The sequence below is a fragment of the Anguilla anguilla genome, chromosome 13 (assembly GCF_013347855.1).
Source record: "Anguilla anguilla isolate fAngAng1 chromosome 13, fAngAng1.pri, whole genome shotgun sequence".
Lineage (NCBI taxonomy): Eukaryota > Metazoa > Chordata > Actinopteri > Anguilliformes > Anguillidae > Anguilla > Anguilla anguilla.
The window spans coordinates 3,446,156-3,461,012 of record NC_049213.1 but is presented as its reverse complement, the minus strand read 5'-3'; the positions used below and the strand labels follow the sequence as shown (position 1 = coordinate 3,461,012).

Below are 14,857 nucleotides of genomic sequence, written 5' to 3'. Positions count from 1 at the left end.
ATGACGCTGATGCTTTCCATATGCTGGGGCCTTCTCAGCCACCAGGGCTGACTCTATTCATGCGCTTGTGGGGTGTTCTGGAACCACGCCAGCGACGTCATGTTCCACTTCCATCAACCAGCTGTGAGTTGATTAACGTCCTTGACCGGTGTCATGTTCCCCGTGCTGACACCCATAGACTCCACGCATTACAGCGTATGACCGGTGTCATGTTCCCCGTGCTGACACCCATAGACTCCACGCATTACAGCGTATGACCGGTGTCATGTTCCCCGTGCTGACACCCATAGACTCCACGCATTACAGCGTATGACCGGTGTCATGTTCCCCGTGCTGACACCCATAGACTCCACGCATTACAGCGTATGACCGGTGTCATGTTCCCCGTGCTGACACCCATAGACTCCACGCATTACAGCGTATGACCGGTGTCATGTTCCCCGTGCTGACACCCATAGACTCCACGCATTACAGCGTATGACCGGTGTCATGTTCCCCGTGCTGACACCCATAGACTCCACGCATTACAGCGTATGACCGGTGTCATGTTCCCCGTGCTGACACCCATAGACTCCACGCATTACAGCGTATGACCGGTGTCATGTTCCCCGTGCTGACACCCATAGACTCCACGCATTACAGCGTATGACCGGTGTCATGTTCCCCGTGCTGACACCCATAGACTCCACGCATTACAGCGTATGACCGGTGTCATGTTCCCCGTGCTGACACCCATAGACTCCACGCATTACAGAGTAATTGCATTACATTTAGGTGTTTAGCAGAAGCCCTTATCCAGAGCGACTTACATAAGTGGCCGAACCACATCCCATCAACAAGATTTTATCCTGTAAGATAGCCTTTGTTTTAATCAGAGAGCTGGAATGTATTTTATGAAAGGCTATTCATTTGTGTCACATTCGAGATGCTCGCATGGTGGCTGGCTTAAAGTGCACATTTGTCATAACGGGGTTAAAATGGTTGAGTAGAGCGTTTGGAATAAAGAATTAATTCTATTGTCTCTCCCTGTTACAGCACCGTGGTCAGTGGTTTTGTAAGTAATATTGGAAGGTTCTTGGCAAAGGTAGATCGATTCAGGTGCATTATTATTATTATCATTATTATTTATTATCAGCCAATTCATTATTTTTTTCTATAATAGTGCCAGAAATTACTAACAGTGCGGACTCCTTTACATATATGTCCGGAACAGTTAAAAAAAACCCAATTTGGGAAAAATGACTCTCCAAACCCACCTTGAAAGGAAAAAGGGTTTGATGCTGTGGAGAGTGGCTGAATAAGTAAGGATCCTGGAGAAACGGGGCCAGTGTTTCTGCGGGCGGAGCGGTGACTCATGTGAAGCCCGGCTCTGTGCCCCTCTGTGAGAGAGCTGCTTACGGAAGCTCTGCACATTAAGGGTATTTGGGCCTCCGATGGGATTCTCGAGTGCAGCACGATGTCCCGGATATGCTTGGGGGTCGGGGGGGTGGGGGGGTGGGGGTGGGAGGGGGGGGGGGGTGGCCGCCCTAAGGATGCTCTTCAACATCTTTCATGCCCGGAAATGGAGGACTTCAGCCTTCCAGGACAGGGGTGTGGCAAAAGGGAGGGAGGGGGGGGGGTACAGGGGTACATGTCCCCCCCCAATGTTGGAAACAATTAAGGTCGATTCACCTTTTTTTTGTGATCAAATATATTTCTTTCTTTGTTTTTTGAGAGTGAAAGTTCTGTAGGGAGAGAGAGGAATTAAAAGACCTTTTGTATAAGCGTTATGTTTTTAGAAAATAAATTCTTGAAGACAAACTATCTATCTTATATTTACATTACATTACATTACAAGCATTTGGCAGACGCTCTTATCCAGAGCGACGTACAACAAAGTGTATAGTATATACAACAAAGTGTATATTTCTGTCTTTCTGTATGTCATATTCTTAGATAATGTAAATAAAAATGTTTTGATAGATTTGATAGATCCCATGTGTCAGTGGCAAGTTTGGATGGATAGAGAGGTGGAGGGGAGGTGGTGTTGAGGTGTAGAGTAGCTCTACTCCACCCTTGTTCAGTGGACATGTCTCATCAGCACCCCACACTCTGTGTAAGACACATTCATTGCACATTTATTATGTGTGCATTTAATTATGTAACTAAAAATAGAATGTTTGTGATGTATTTAATTCACACATCGCAGTTAAATATGGTTTACGTTGATTAAACATGATACTTTCATTCCTGTGGCCTCTTGAGGGTGTCTACTGTTAGCCAATTACTCACGAGGAGATATCTCACACGCATACAGGACAATAAAACAACAACAAGGCCAGCCCTTGCTGGTGAGAATGGGTGAGGCTAGCATGTGTCTGCATCTTTAATACCCATAGCTGGCTCTAGTGGAGCCAATGAACTTTTCCACTAACTATAGCCTAATATTTATTATCAGGATGAGGAGACATTGGTAGAGGACCATCCCGGAACACAAGGAATCAGCAACTTTGAAAACAAGATACCTGTGTCCTGACCCCGAGCATGGTCTCTTTGTGCCCAAACACAAACACTGGCCCACAGAGACACAGAGACCCAAACACGTCTCTCACAGAGACACAGAGACCCAAACACATCTCACACAGAGACTCAGAGACCCAAACACATCTCACACAAAGACACAGAGACACAAACACATCTCACACAGAGACACAGAGACCCAAACACTGGCCCACAGAGACACAGAGACCCAAACACGTCTCACACAGAGACACAGAGACCCAAACACATCTCACACAGAGACCCAAACACATCTCACACAGAGACACAGAGACCCAAACACTGGCCCACAGAGACACAGAGACCCAAACACATCTCACACAGAGACCCAAACACATCTCACACAGAGACACAGAGACCCAAACACATCTCACACAGATACTCAGAGACCCAAACACTGGCCCACAGAGACTCAGAGACCCAAACACATCTCACACAGAGACACAGAGACCCAAACACTGGCCCACAGAGACTCAGAGACACAAACACGTCTCACACAGAGACACAGAGACCCAAACACATCTCACACAGAGACCCAAACACATCTCACACAGAGACACAGAGACCCAAACACATCTCACACAGAGACACAGAGACCCAAACACATCTCACACAGAGACACAGAGACCCAAACACATCTCACACAGATACTCAGAGACCCAAACACTGGCCCACAGAGACTCAGAGACCCAAACACTGGCCCACAGAGACTCAGAGACCCAAACACGTCTCACACAGAGACACAGAGACCCAAACACATCTCACACAGAGACACAGAGACCCAAACACTGGCCCACAGAGACACAGAGACCCAAACACTGGCCCACAGAGACTCAGAGACACAAACACGTCTCACACAGAGACACAGAGACCCAAACACATCTCACACAGAGACCCAAACACATCTCACACAGAGACACAGAGACCCAAACACATCTCACACAGATACTCAGAGACCCAAACACTGGCCCACAGAGACTCAGAGACCCAAACACTGGCCCACAGAGACTCAGAGACCCAAACACGTCTCACACAGAGACACAGAGACCCAAACACATCTCACACAGAGACTCAGAGACCCAAACACTGGCCCACAGAGACTCAGAGACCCAAACACGTCTCACACAGGGACACAGAGACCCAAACACATCTCACACAGTGAAAATGCTGCTCATTCTTCTCGAGTATGTCCATTTATTTAGGATACCGGGGGCGGGGGGGGCAACGCACATATTGAGAGGAGCAAGGAGACCTGACCCCGAGCATGGTCTCTTTGTGCACAAACACAAACACTGGCCCACAGAGACACAGAGACCCAAACACGTCTCACACAGAGACACAGAGACCCAAACACTTCTCACACAGAGACACAGAGACCCAAACACTGGCCCACAGAGACACAGAGACCCAAACACTGGCCCACAGAGACACAGAGACCCAAACACATCTCTCACAGAGACACAGAGACCCAAACACATCTCACACAGAGACTCAGAGACCCAAACACATCTCACACAAAGACACAGAGACACAAACACATCTCACACAGAGACACAGAGACCCAAACACTGGCCCACAGAGACACAGAGACCCAAACACTGGCCCACAGAGACTCAGAGACCCAAACACTGGCCCACAGAGACTCAGAGACACAAACACGTCTCACACAGAGACACAGAGACCCAAACACATCTCACACAGAGACACAGAGACCCAAACACTGGCCCACAGAGACTCAGAGACACAAACACGTCTCACACAGAGACACAGAGACCCAAACACATCTCACACAGAGACTCAGAGACCCAAACACATCTCACACAAAGACACAGAGACCCAAACACATCTCACACAGGGACACAGAGACCCAAACACATCTCACACAGAGACACAGAGACCCAAACACATCTCACACAGGGACACAGAGACCCAAACACATCTCACACAGAGACTCAGAGACCCAAACACTGGCCCACAGAGACTCAGAGACCCAAACACTGGCCCACAGAGACTCAGAGACCCAAACACATCTCACACAGAGACCCAAACACATCTCACACAAAGACACAGAGACACAAACACATCTCACACAGAGACACAGAGACCCAAACACATCTCACACAGAGACACAGAGACCCAAACACTGGCCCACAGAGACACAGAGACCCAAACACTGGCCCACAGAGACTCAGAGACACAAACACTGGCCCACAGAGACTCAGAGACACAAACACATCTCACACAGAGACCCAAACACATCTCACACAGAGACACAGAGACCCAAACACATCTCACACAGAGACTCAGAGACCCAAACACTGGCCCACAGAGACTCAGAGACCCAAACACGTCTCACACAGAGACACAGAGACCCAAACACATCTCACACAGGGACACAGAGACCCAAACACATCTCACACAGAGACTCAGAGACCCAAACACATCTCACACAGTGAAAATGCTGCTCATTCTTCTCGAGTATGTCCATTTATTTAGGATACCGGGGGCGGGGGGGGCAACGCACATATTGAGAGGAGCAAGGAGACATGCAGCAGCTGCGTTAAATTTGCCTGCCACTTCCAATACCTCTCTTAGATTGCACAAACCCCTGTCCCACCACTGCAGAAACAAATTGGAAAGAAAATTTGTAATGATACAGAAAACAACGGCTCTAGCACTAAAAACAACCAGATGAAACTGCAGCCTCCAGAATGCTACGTTCAGAGCAGAAAATAAAGAACAAGAGAAAGAAATAGACTGACCTGTCAGTCATATTGTACTGGTTGATTTTAAGGTACTTGTTCCTGAATTTAAGAAAGGACAAACAGATTTTTTTTTATATTGGTTGCTGAATGCATAAACATGCACATTGACGGATAACTGGCCACTTTATTGTGAAGTACACACTGACAGGACTATGTAACAAAAAATAATTAAATTAAAGGTAAACAGTGGCTAACCACACATGGGTCGAATAATTATTTTGAAAGATTAAAACCATGTAGGCCCTTTTGACACATGGCCTTTTAAATGAACGTGTATGAAATTCCCTAATAAATCCAATGCGTTGCATTTCATGGTTCTGTCCAAAACGCAATAATTTGGATCTGGCTCGGATTTGTCAAAATTGTTGCGTCTTCCGGTGTCAGATCTGAATCGTTGCGGCACGCGTCTTCTTCTGTCACCGACGTTCTGCTGACAAATAACAGCCCGTAATAAGCGTGCGGGAGTCGCGAGGCAATCTGTTGTACTGATGGTTGTCAGGTCACGCAACACTGAGCGCAGCAACCAGGAGAAAAGCGATCTCGGTCTGAACACATGGAATCGGATATGCATGAAGCGCGCAGAAGATCAGCTGTACACTGCCGAGCGCATATATCGCGTGCATGGAAGTCCTATTTACCAACTGTAACAAATGTGAGTATAAACGAGGCCTACACCAGCAAAACTCCTGCATATTACTGCCAGTTTTAATACACATCTTTTGTCAATATTTACAACACACTTTATTCATATGATGGTACATTTTGGTCAATAGGCTATCGTTTCTGTTTGGGAATTCTCAGGGATCTACCGTAGTGTTTTGAAATTTTGCCTGCATCTCGCGCCAATGTGTTTAAAGTGTGTGTCTGCAGTTAATGAGTGATCCTGGCAAAAAAGTTGCGAGCTTGTTATCAATGGAGAACAATCTGAGAGATTGAGAGCGATCGTCCGTTGCGAGGCAAGGTCTCGGCCCATCGTTTCACCCGCCGCCATCCAGCTTTAAAGCTGCGTTTTATTCATTCTCGCCTCCTCGCGCTGTTATAACTCACCTCGCGCGCCTCCTCATTGTCCTGTCGCATTTATTCTTTTATATTCCTCTCATAATTGCTTGTCTGCATCGCTATTGTTATTGCAATCTCTCCCCTCGTCTTTTATGTTCCTTTCTTTTGGTTTTGTATGCATCGCCTGTTCCTTGAAACTCATTTTAATGTGATTGCAGCTTTTAACCTAATTATAATGACCTTGGCTTTTCTTGTTGTCTTCTATTATTTGCATCTGTCGAGTGAAGTTCTTTGATAATTTTTAAGAAAGCATAATAATAATAATAATAATAATAATAATAATAATTATTATTATTATTATTATTATTATTATTTGTAGTAGTAGTAGTAAGAATAATTAGAAGAAGAATTCACGACAGTGATACACTGAAAGCTCGATGCAGTTAAACATTGTTCCCATTGTGCACATGTTGTAGCCTACACTGCTGACAGAATTCACAGCTATATGTGCTGTACCATATTAGGCTCCGCCTGTTGTTTGCCATGAGCGCAGCGGTTATACTGTACGATACGCGTCTTCTGTTCAGCTGCCATGGAGAATACAGGTCTGCAGTATCTGGGGAGTCAGTCCTCTAAGAAAGAAGCTAATGTTATCACTGAAGTCTCAAGTGCCCATGTACTAGTCTTGGAACCCAGTCAGTCACATCTCAAGAGGTCTGAAGATCCAGGACCAGTTTGACCTTTTTGGGGTGCAGTGGATAAGGTTAGGATATGTTGCATGGAAAACTGATCCTAGACCAGCGCTTGTGCTCTGAGATGCTTTATGAATATGGGTCATATACAGGATCAGTTTTGCCTTTTTTTTATCACGTCACGGGGAAGATTAGGACGTGGACGAGAGAAACCCGATCCAACACCAACTCTTCTACTCTGACACGCTTTATCAATTCGAGCCGTGGTATGGAAAATGGGGAAAAAAAAGTCTGTCTTAACAAGTGCTTATTCTTATAATGAGACTTGAAATCTTATTTTTATGACTTTTTCTCTCGTGTAAAAAATATGACCTTAAGTTTTGCTTGACAAGTAAAATTGTCTTATCGCACTGGCAAATCTTGAAAGGAATCAAACTTTCTAACCTCACTGGCATTTGGAAAAAAAATATAGAAATAAGATTTCAAAATATGCAACAAAAAAGCTCATTACGATTGAATTACTTATTTTTTGGTTTTTACTGTGTATAACCAAAAGGCTAAATCTTTGCACTAAGCTCATTTACACACTGTCGCCTGGCTGTAGCAGTAGTTTATATTTATCTGTAGTTTAATTATCCAATCCCACAGTGGGGTGTATAAGATACCTTATATTACACAGATCACCACACTGCAAACAAACATTTCACGGGAAAGCAAGCTTCCCTTCAAGCTAAATCCTCACCACAAATGTATTGCATCTATGGTATATGAGCACCGAGCATTTGACAAAACATGACTTTGGTTCAGGACTGAGAATTTTTCAATGTCCAAGGTAGGACAAGGGGAACTGTGATCAATGTACCTGCATGGACCAGAGCATCCATATATGGCATGTATATGTTCATATATATAGGGCATATATGACATTCCTCCATTTTGATTTGGCCTGAGGTGAAAAATGGGGCAGACATTGTTGGCTGATGTTAACAACACTGACTAACTGTAGATATGCCCATGCGTGAGCTATGGATTTTTACCTGTCCCAGGATCCTTTGCGTTCAGCCAGTCAACCAAGCACACCTTTAATCCTTAAAGGCTGAATTCTCATATCTCCGTATGTAAAGCACAATTCAGAATATAGGGAAAATCTAGGACATTATAGAATATTAAAGGGGAAAACATGGGATATTAAAGGGAAAAATATGTACAGCCAAGATCAATATACAGATGAATGGAAATGTTCCATGGATACAAAATTATTTTAAGATCATCAATTTAACTCGTCAGCTGTTTATTAAATAATAATTACTGAAATAAAGGAAGATTATTCACACATCACATTTAATAGCGTTTAGAGATCTTTAATGATAACACCATTTACAAGCACGGAGTTTACACATAAACAAGCTACATCATCATCATCATCATCATCATCATCGTCGTCGGTCCTTAGAATATTTTCTGTATTCACAAGGGGGCGATAAAGCACCATAATTTCCAAATGCCGTGGGCGCGCGCACAGAAAGTGCAAAATCCACCCTGCATATAGACTACCCACCGTACGGGTGTTTTGTAATTACGATCACACGCGCACACCCCTCCATCTGTGGCCCGTTGACAAGCAGCCCTTCATGCCTGTACGCGCCGTCGGCACGGCTTTAGTCCTTCTATGTGCCGTATGGTCGTAAAAGTCCATGCTACTCGTCACCGTTTAATGTTGCTTAACATATCGATGGTTCCGGGACATGACTACCGGCCTCGCGCTAGTTCACCACCGCGGGGGATTCGTTGGAAGTCGACTGCACTAACGGGTTCAAAAATGCAGCTACTGTGTATAATGTAGACAGTGAAAAATAATGACGGATCTGATATTGTCTTCTAGACAGAAAAATATTCAGTACCTTATTGGACACACATGTTCTCTGTCAGAGTTGAATTACCAATGGAAATTTTACAGTGTTAACCGTGGCGTGTCTCTGAATGATTAGGCATTTAAATTAAAGGTACGTTTACTGCACAATACATTTTGTTTTAAACGCTAACGGCGCATGAACCAATACATTTCAGATGCTCATACTATCTTATTAATTTAGCGAGTGTATAATTTTAAGTCCAATGTTCACAATATTCTGTACGCTCACCAGCGAGATATCTGCTTGGTTGCGTAACAGACTTTGTGCCCGGTGTAAAGAAAGGGCCCTTCAGATATTTTGATATTTTTAAAGTGTGATAGGTCTCTTCCCGATAGTTCCGCCCGATCCTCTTCTCAAATATTCACTGCATATAAAGTCAACCAATTTGTGCGGACGATTGCCGTGTGTAATTCTCGGTAATACCCAATGCAATATTGTGTTCCAGCGCGTGGGCCCGGGTGTTGGAGGGCGCCCTAGCCTGAGCTGCGCTGAAATAAGCCATAACCGTTCTAATTTGCAGACGACAGGCCGTGGAATCACCAACTCACTGATCGAGTTTCCAATAAAATAACAGGGAGGATAAGATGTCCTGAAACGTGGCAGGCCTACTCCTGTCGAGCGAAAGGTGGAAAGCTCAAGGTTTATCATTCAGACCTTTACTTGATTGTGTCAATATCTAAAGCATTTCTTCCTTACACTTGGTCAGCCTGTCAATAACCACATCTCTGCCAGCCTCCGCACACCAGGCCAGGCACAACAGAATGAGAACTGTGACCAGCATTTAAACGGTGCTTTTCTGAGGTAGCCTACGCCGCGGTGCTAACACCACTTCCAACCTCATCCTGCCCATCCTACCCATGTCACACACACACACACACACACACACACACACACACACACACACACACACATACACACAGACACACACACACACACACACACGTGATCGTACTGGGATGTGAAGATTAAGTTTCAAAAGATACCCCTTCCAACCACTCCCAAAAATTAGTCCCAGCCACACAGAAACAAGACATTATCAGAGGAAACTCGACTCTTTTCCTGATCACTACATTTTCGCAGTATGTGATTCGTAGATATGGCGTACATTGCACCAGTAAACCTGCGGATCCATTTGTGGCCCAACAAAAGATGTGCTTTTCCAGACAATGCAGAGGATGTTTGCTCTCGCAAGAAAATGGTTCACTGCCAACGTGGTTGTCATGAAACCACACGGTCGATTGGATGCTGATCTTTAAAAAATAATTTTGTAATGTAACTGTTACAAATGTTGAGATGGGGCCAGTATTTGTACATGCTGCGTCTTTGTGCGTCTATATAATCAGTGTAGTCTTTCATCTAAAGATTTGTATTAGAGACAAAGGAAATAGCCATGTCCAAATATTATAATATGAAAAATATTACATATGTTACATATATTACATGATGATCAGATTGCACAAAATTGTCCTTTATGTATTTACAGCTTTGTAGATTGGTTAAGAGTACAGCTCTAGATAAAAAAATAACCAATCCAGGTTTGTAAATGTATAAACAAATTGCTCATATATTTTTTATCTCCTGTCTCTAGAAAAATTTCAAATTACATGCTTGTTAGAAATGAAAAATCTTTGAAATAGCAATATCACCCCTTATATTTGTCATTAACTCTATGTGTGCTTCGGTTATTTGCCAATTAATGCTCTTCTTAAAAGACCCACATGTCTTGGCAAAGCACATTTACCTTGCATCCAAACAGGATTCCAAGCTCCAGTCCGCATACTACCTGTCCATCACGTTACACCTGTTAAATATTGACGAGCAGGACCGGCATACATCCAGGCACTCTGAGATTTAATGACCTATCTTGACCCAAATGCTACAATGTCTACAGCTGTTCTAGTGCATTTCATACAAATCTTCCACAACTGCTTTGTTAAAATGGCCAGGGCTAAGACTGTTTGGGGAAAATTGAGATGCTGCAGGAATATTCTGTTAGTACTCTACCCACTTCCTCTCTCCAATTGAGAATAGTATTATGAAACCAGAGCATATCCCTGAACCTCTGTCTCATCTGCTGATAATGTCTGAACATATTCACCGATCTGCATGTTATCCGGATGGAATGACAAGCAAGCCCAGGAAAAAAGCATTAAGGTATGAAACCAATTAATCTGTGCAGAGATATGTGGCATTGGCTGGCATGCTAGACACAGCTAATCTGGTCTGGGCTTCACCAAAAAAAAAAAAAAAAAGAATTAAATAATAATCTGAAAGTGAAATATTCCAAGAGGAGTTATATTTAAGGTAAAAGTGTAATTCACTGCAGTGTATTTTGTCTTATTTTCTGTAAATGCAGATAATGCACTACCTCAACTGTGATGACAGAATAATCCAATATGGTGACTGTATGATTGGGTCCTTGTGCTCGTTTCTTTTCTAACAATGCTAATGGTTGTTAGCTTGGATAACATTTATACTTATTGGTTATGAATGGGCCTCTGTGCCTTGGTGATGCCACATTTTTGTATTTATTGAGAATACCACTGGTGTTTTCCACTGCTGTACATTGCTCTGGATAAGAGTGTCTGCTAAGTGACTGTAATATAACATAATCACCGGTCAATTAAATATTCACAACTTTGTGTTCCAATTGAGATGCAATAGATCATTACATTATATTTGTTCCAGATGTAAAATTTGACACAACATAATACCACCGACATGTGTTTTTGGGATATTTGAGTAATATGCCATACTTTATAGATATTTGGACTAGAGTGGGCTTCATTAAAACAAATTTAATATCATTACTTGTATAATTCACATTCAAATCTGGAGGCCACATCCTATACCCAATCATCTGAATTGTTGCTTTGGGCTAAAAACCTGTTTTATAGACCTGTTTGCTCATCTTTTCATGCAGAAGAAAGGCTTGGTCTGTTCCTTTCATATTTCAGAGATCTCTTGTAAAAAAAAAAAGTAATAGGCTAATAATAAGCCATTCAATATGTCTCTGAAGTGTGTCGTCTATTTACGCACGTTCAAAACTGATATCGTTATTTTTCATTTTCCATAAAATGTAGCTGTTATGCATGTGGTGTCTGGGTTTTTATGGTACATGTGTGTGTTTATTGCTACTTTTGAAGTTACCAGTGACGTATGATTTCACTGAATGTCCCTGAAGGAGACTATTATAATTAGTCGTCACTTTACGGTCATACATCGAATAAAGCAATCTCTCAACGTGTAGTTTATTTATTTATTTATTTATTTATTTATTCTAGGTCGATATATTACAGAAGCCCAGGGTGAAAACGTTTGTTATGATTTCATGGTTACTGAATCACTCTAAGACCACCGGCACGTTTGCTAGCAGATTTTCCCTCTGAAGTGTAGTTATTGTTCTGAGCATCAGATCATGCTCTCTCGGAAGCTTGCGTGCGTGCGTGCGTGTGTACGCGCGTGTGTGTGTTGGATGGGATTATGGGAGGCAATATATACAATACCTGTTGGTATTCGGTATTCAAGACCTCTATTCAGACCGCGAAAGTAGAGAGGGTGGATAGGAGAGAATGACTGCCTAGCATGTGTGTGTGCGCGTATGTGTGTGAGAGAGACAGAGACAGAGGGGGAGAGAGAGAGAGAGAGAAAAAGAAAGGGAAGACAGAGCAGAGTGAGTGAGTCGGTGAAAACATCGAAGGAAACGCATTTGCTTTTATAAACAGCAGGACGGGACTCACTGGCTGACTGGGCGGAGGGCACGCGCATTACTCCTGATCTTCTGGCGTATCTCAGCGTGTTTCCTTAACGAGGTGACTTCGCTCCACCGCGAGAAAACCAAACAAAAAAAAAAAACAAAACAAAAAAAAAAAAAACTTCACGACTCTAGGAGCGTCCAACCGTGGCCACAATCTATGGATACATTTTATACTCGCGAGACGGACTTTAGAAGCTGATTTGACTTTTAATAGACTACAACGATTCAACTCCGATATAACCTCAGAAACACACTGCCCCGTTTTTTTTCACATTTTTCTCCTTTTTGCCTGCCTCTTGGATTGTGTGTAATCCCTGACTGTCCCTCTGTCTGTATGTGTTAACCCAGGGGGATTAAATACCTCGCGGAGCCCGCTGTTCGGGAGGTGCGATGAAGGTGTTCTGCTGGAGTTTTCTGATCCTCAACCAGTGGATTCTACGAAAGGTAGGCGGTCTGTCTTGCACGCGACACACGCTTTTTAAAAAGTTAACTGCGCTTTTCCGGTGACGGGTGTCTGCGGACAGCGGTCCAATGTAAATTGCCAACCAGAGTAAATTTAAAAATCAGTTTTCGGTTCGATTAGAGATCCTGATGTGATTCACTTAAAATGCATTGCCGCGGCGGATGCTTGCTATGGGGACGTCTGGCAAATGCATGTTTTACGTGTCAAGGTTCCACACAACGGGAAGAGCAAAGTAAAAACCAAATATTTTTGGGACAATGCGTTCTGAAATTACTTTAAAAAACTAAGATGAAATAAAATTTTGTCTCTCCTTGATTAACATCAGTCTGTTAAAATGTTAAGTGTGAGATATATGCCTCTCAGTAAACTTTCGTTTTGTGACAATATAAAAGATTTGACGTAAATCAAAACTTTCTGGTGACATCTATATATAGCCTAGGTAGCATGCTCTATAGAGTTTAGAGTCCGCTGTTGACCATTGTTATGTGTTTAAAAACAAATTTTAACATGTAGGATAGATTTGTTCGGAAGAAATAAGATGATATAGTTTCAAGAGGTAGGCTAATTGGAGAGATCAACACATTCTTTCTTGCGTAGCCACCTGGTTGCGCATGGTTGTCCGAACCTAACTGAATGTCATTTGATCAGGTTTTTCGTTCATTGCATCAGTCTTAGTGTAGCTTTCAGGACTATCCTACAAGTGCAAATATGGATCTCCAGTCAGAGTTATAATGTCAAAGACTCTGTGTGTTATATATTTGTTCCCATATATGCTTCGCTATAACGTATTCAGATATTAACCTCACAGTGGCATAGTGCGTCTGTGCGTGCGTTCATGCGTCGTGGTTGAGTGTGTGTGTGCGTTGTGTTTTTTATGAGCTTCTCAGTTGTAGTTCTTTGAGAAATATCTTTCTACACTTACGCAAAAGGTTTGGGATTGTATTGAGGAATTCTAATTTAAAATACAACGAGCGTCGTTCATGGACGACAGTGAGAAGCGAATGTAAAGTAACGCACCGATGGATGTTGAGACACCTGGGTTTCGGTGGTTGTCAGAACGGGTGCTCACGCAAAGCTCTGCGCACAACAAAATGTGTTTTTTAATACACCAGACTTTAGAATGTGCTACTGACTAATATTTACCATGCAATCCAGGATTTTGTCTGTGTAAACGAATGAGGAAACTGTTTTTTTTTGTTATTATTTACAAAAGTTTATCTATGTACATCCTCGTTCCTAAAATCCTGGTTCATCTCTACATCGCTTTCCAAAAAAAAAAAAAAAAAAAAAAAAAAGGCGAGTTTATCTAATTGTATCACTCTCCGTATATCACGTTTATATCACTGTCTATCAGGGACATTTGACTGTCCGCGTAATTTTCACAGCTGTGAAATATGTCAGGTGAATGTAGTGATTTCAGGAACTTTACATGCTGGTTTGATACCAACAGAGGGATCTTTTTTAACATGCAGCGTCCGCTTCAGGAATTGGCTTTGCAGGACTTTTGAGTATTTAAAGACAATTCAAGTATTTTTGTACTTACTTAATCATTCTGGGAGCGGTGTTTAATTAGCTGAGGGGCAACGGCATATTTGCACTATTCTTATTGAAATTCTTTCTCTTTCCGCGCAAATCCATAGGACACCCAGAGCGGTTCTACACAATGTAGTTACACACTGAAAGAGAAAACATAATCTGGGAATTGTTTGTTTCATGATATGAAAGCGTGC

General features: G+C 42.8%; 1 protein-coding gene across 3 annotated transcripts in view; it reads left to right on the top strand.

The window, feature by feature from the left end:
* LOC118210798 (neurexophilin-4) overlaps positions 1 to 14,857 on the top strand; it is a 98,894-nt gene that overhangs the window by 11,130 nt on the left and 72,907 nt on the right. Inside the window, exons 1-2 of one of the 3 annotated variants that reach the window (XM_035387240.1) lie at positions 5,807 to 5,955; positions 13,013 to 13,108. In XM_035387240.1, coding sequence (XP_035243131.1) covers positions 13,055 to 13,108 — 54 coding nt within the window. In that variant the 5' untranslated portion in view covers positions 5,807 to 5,955; positions 13,013 to 13,054. Of the gene's footprint in view, positions 1 to 5,806; positions 5,956 to 12,385; positions 12,720 to 13,012; positions 13,109 to 14,857 lie in introns of those variants that run through there. The other 2 variants (XM_035387238.1, XM_035387239.1) reach the window with 2 other exon arrangements.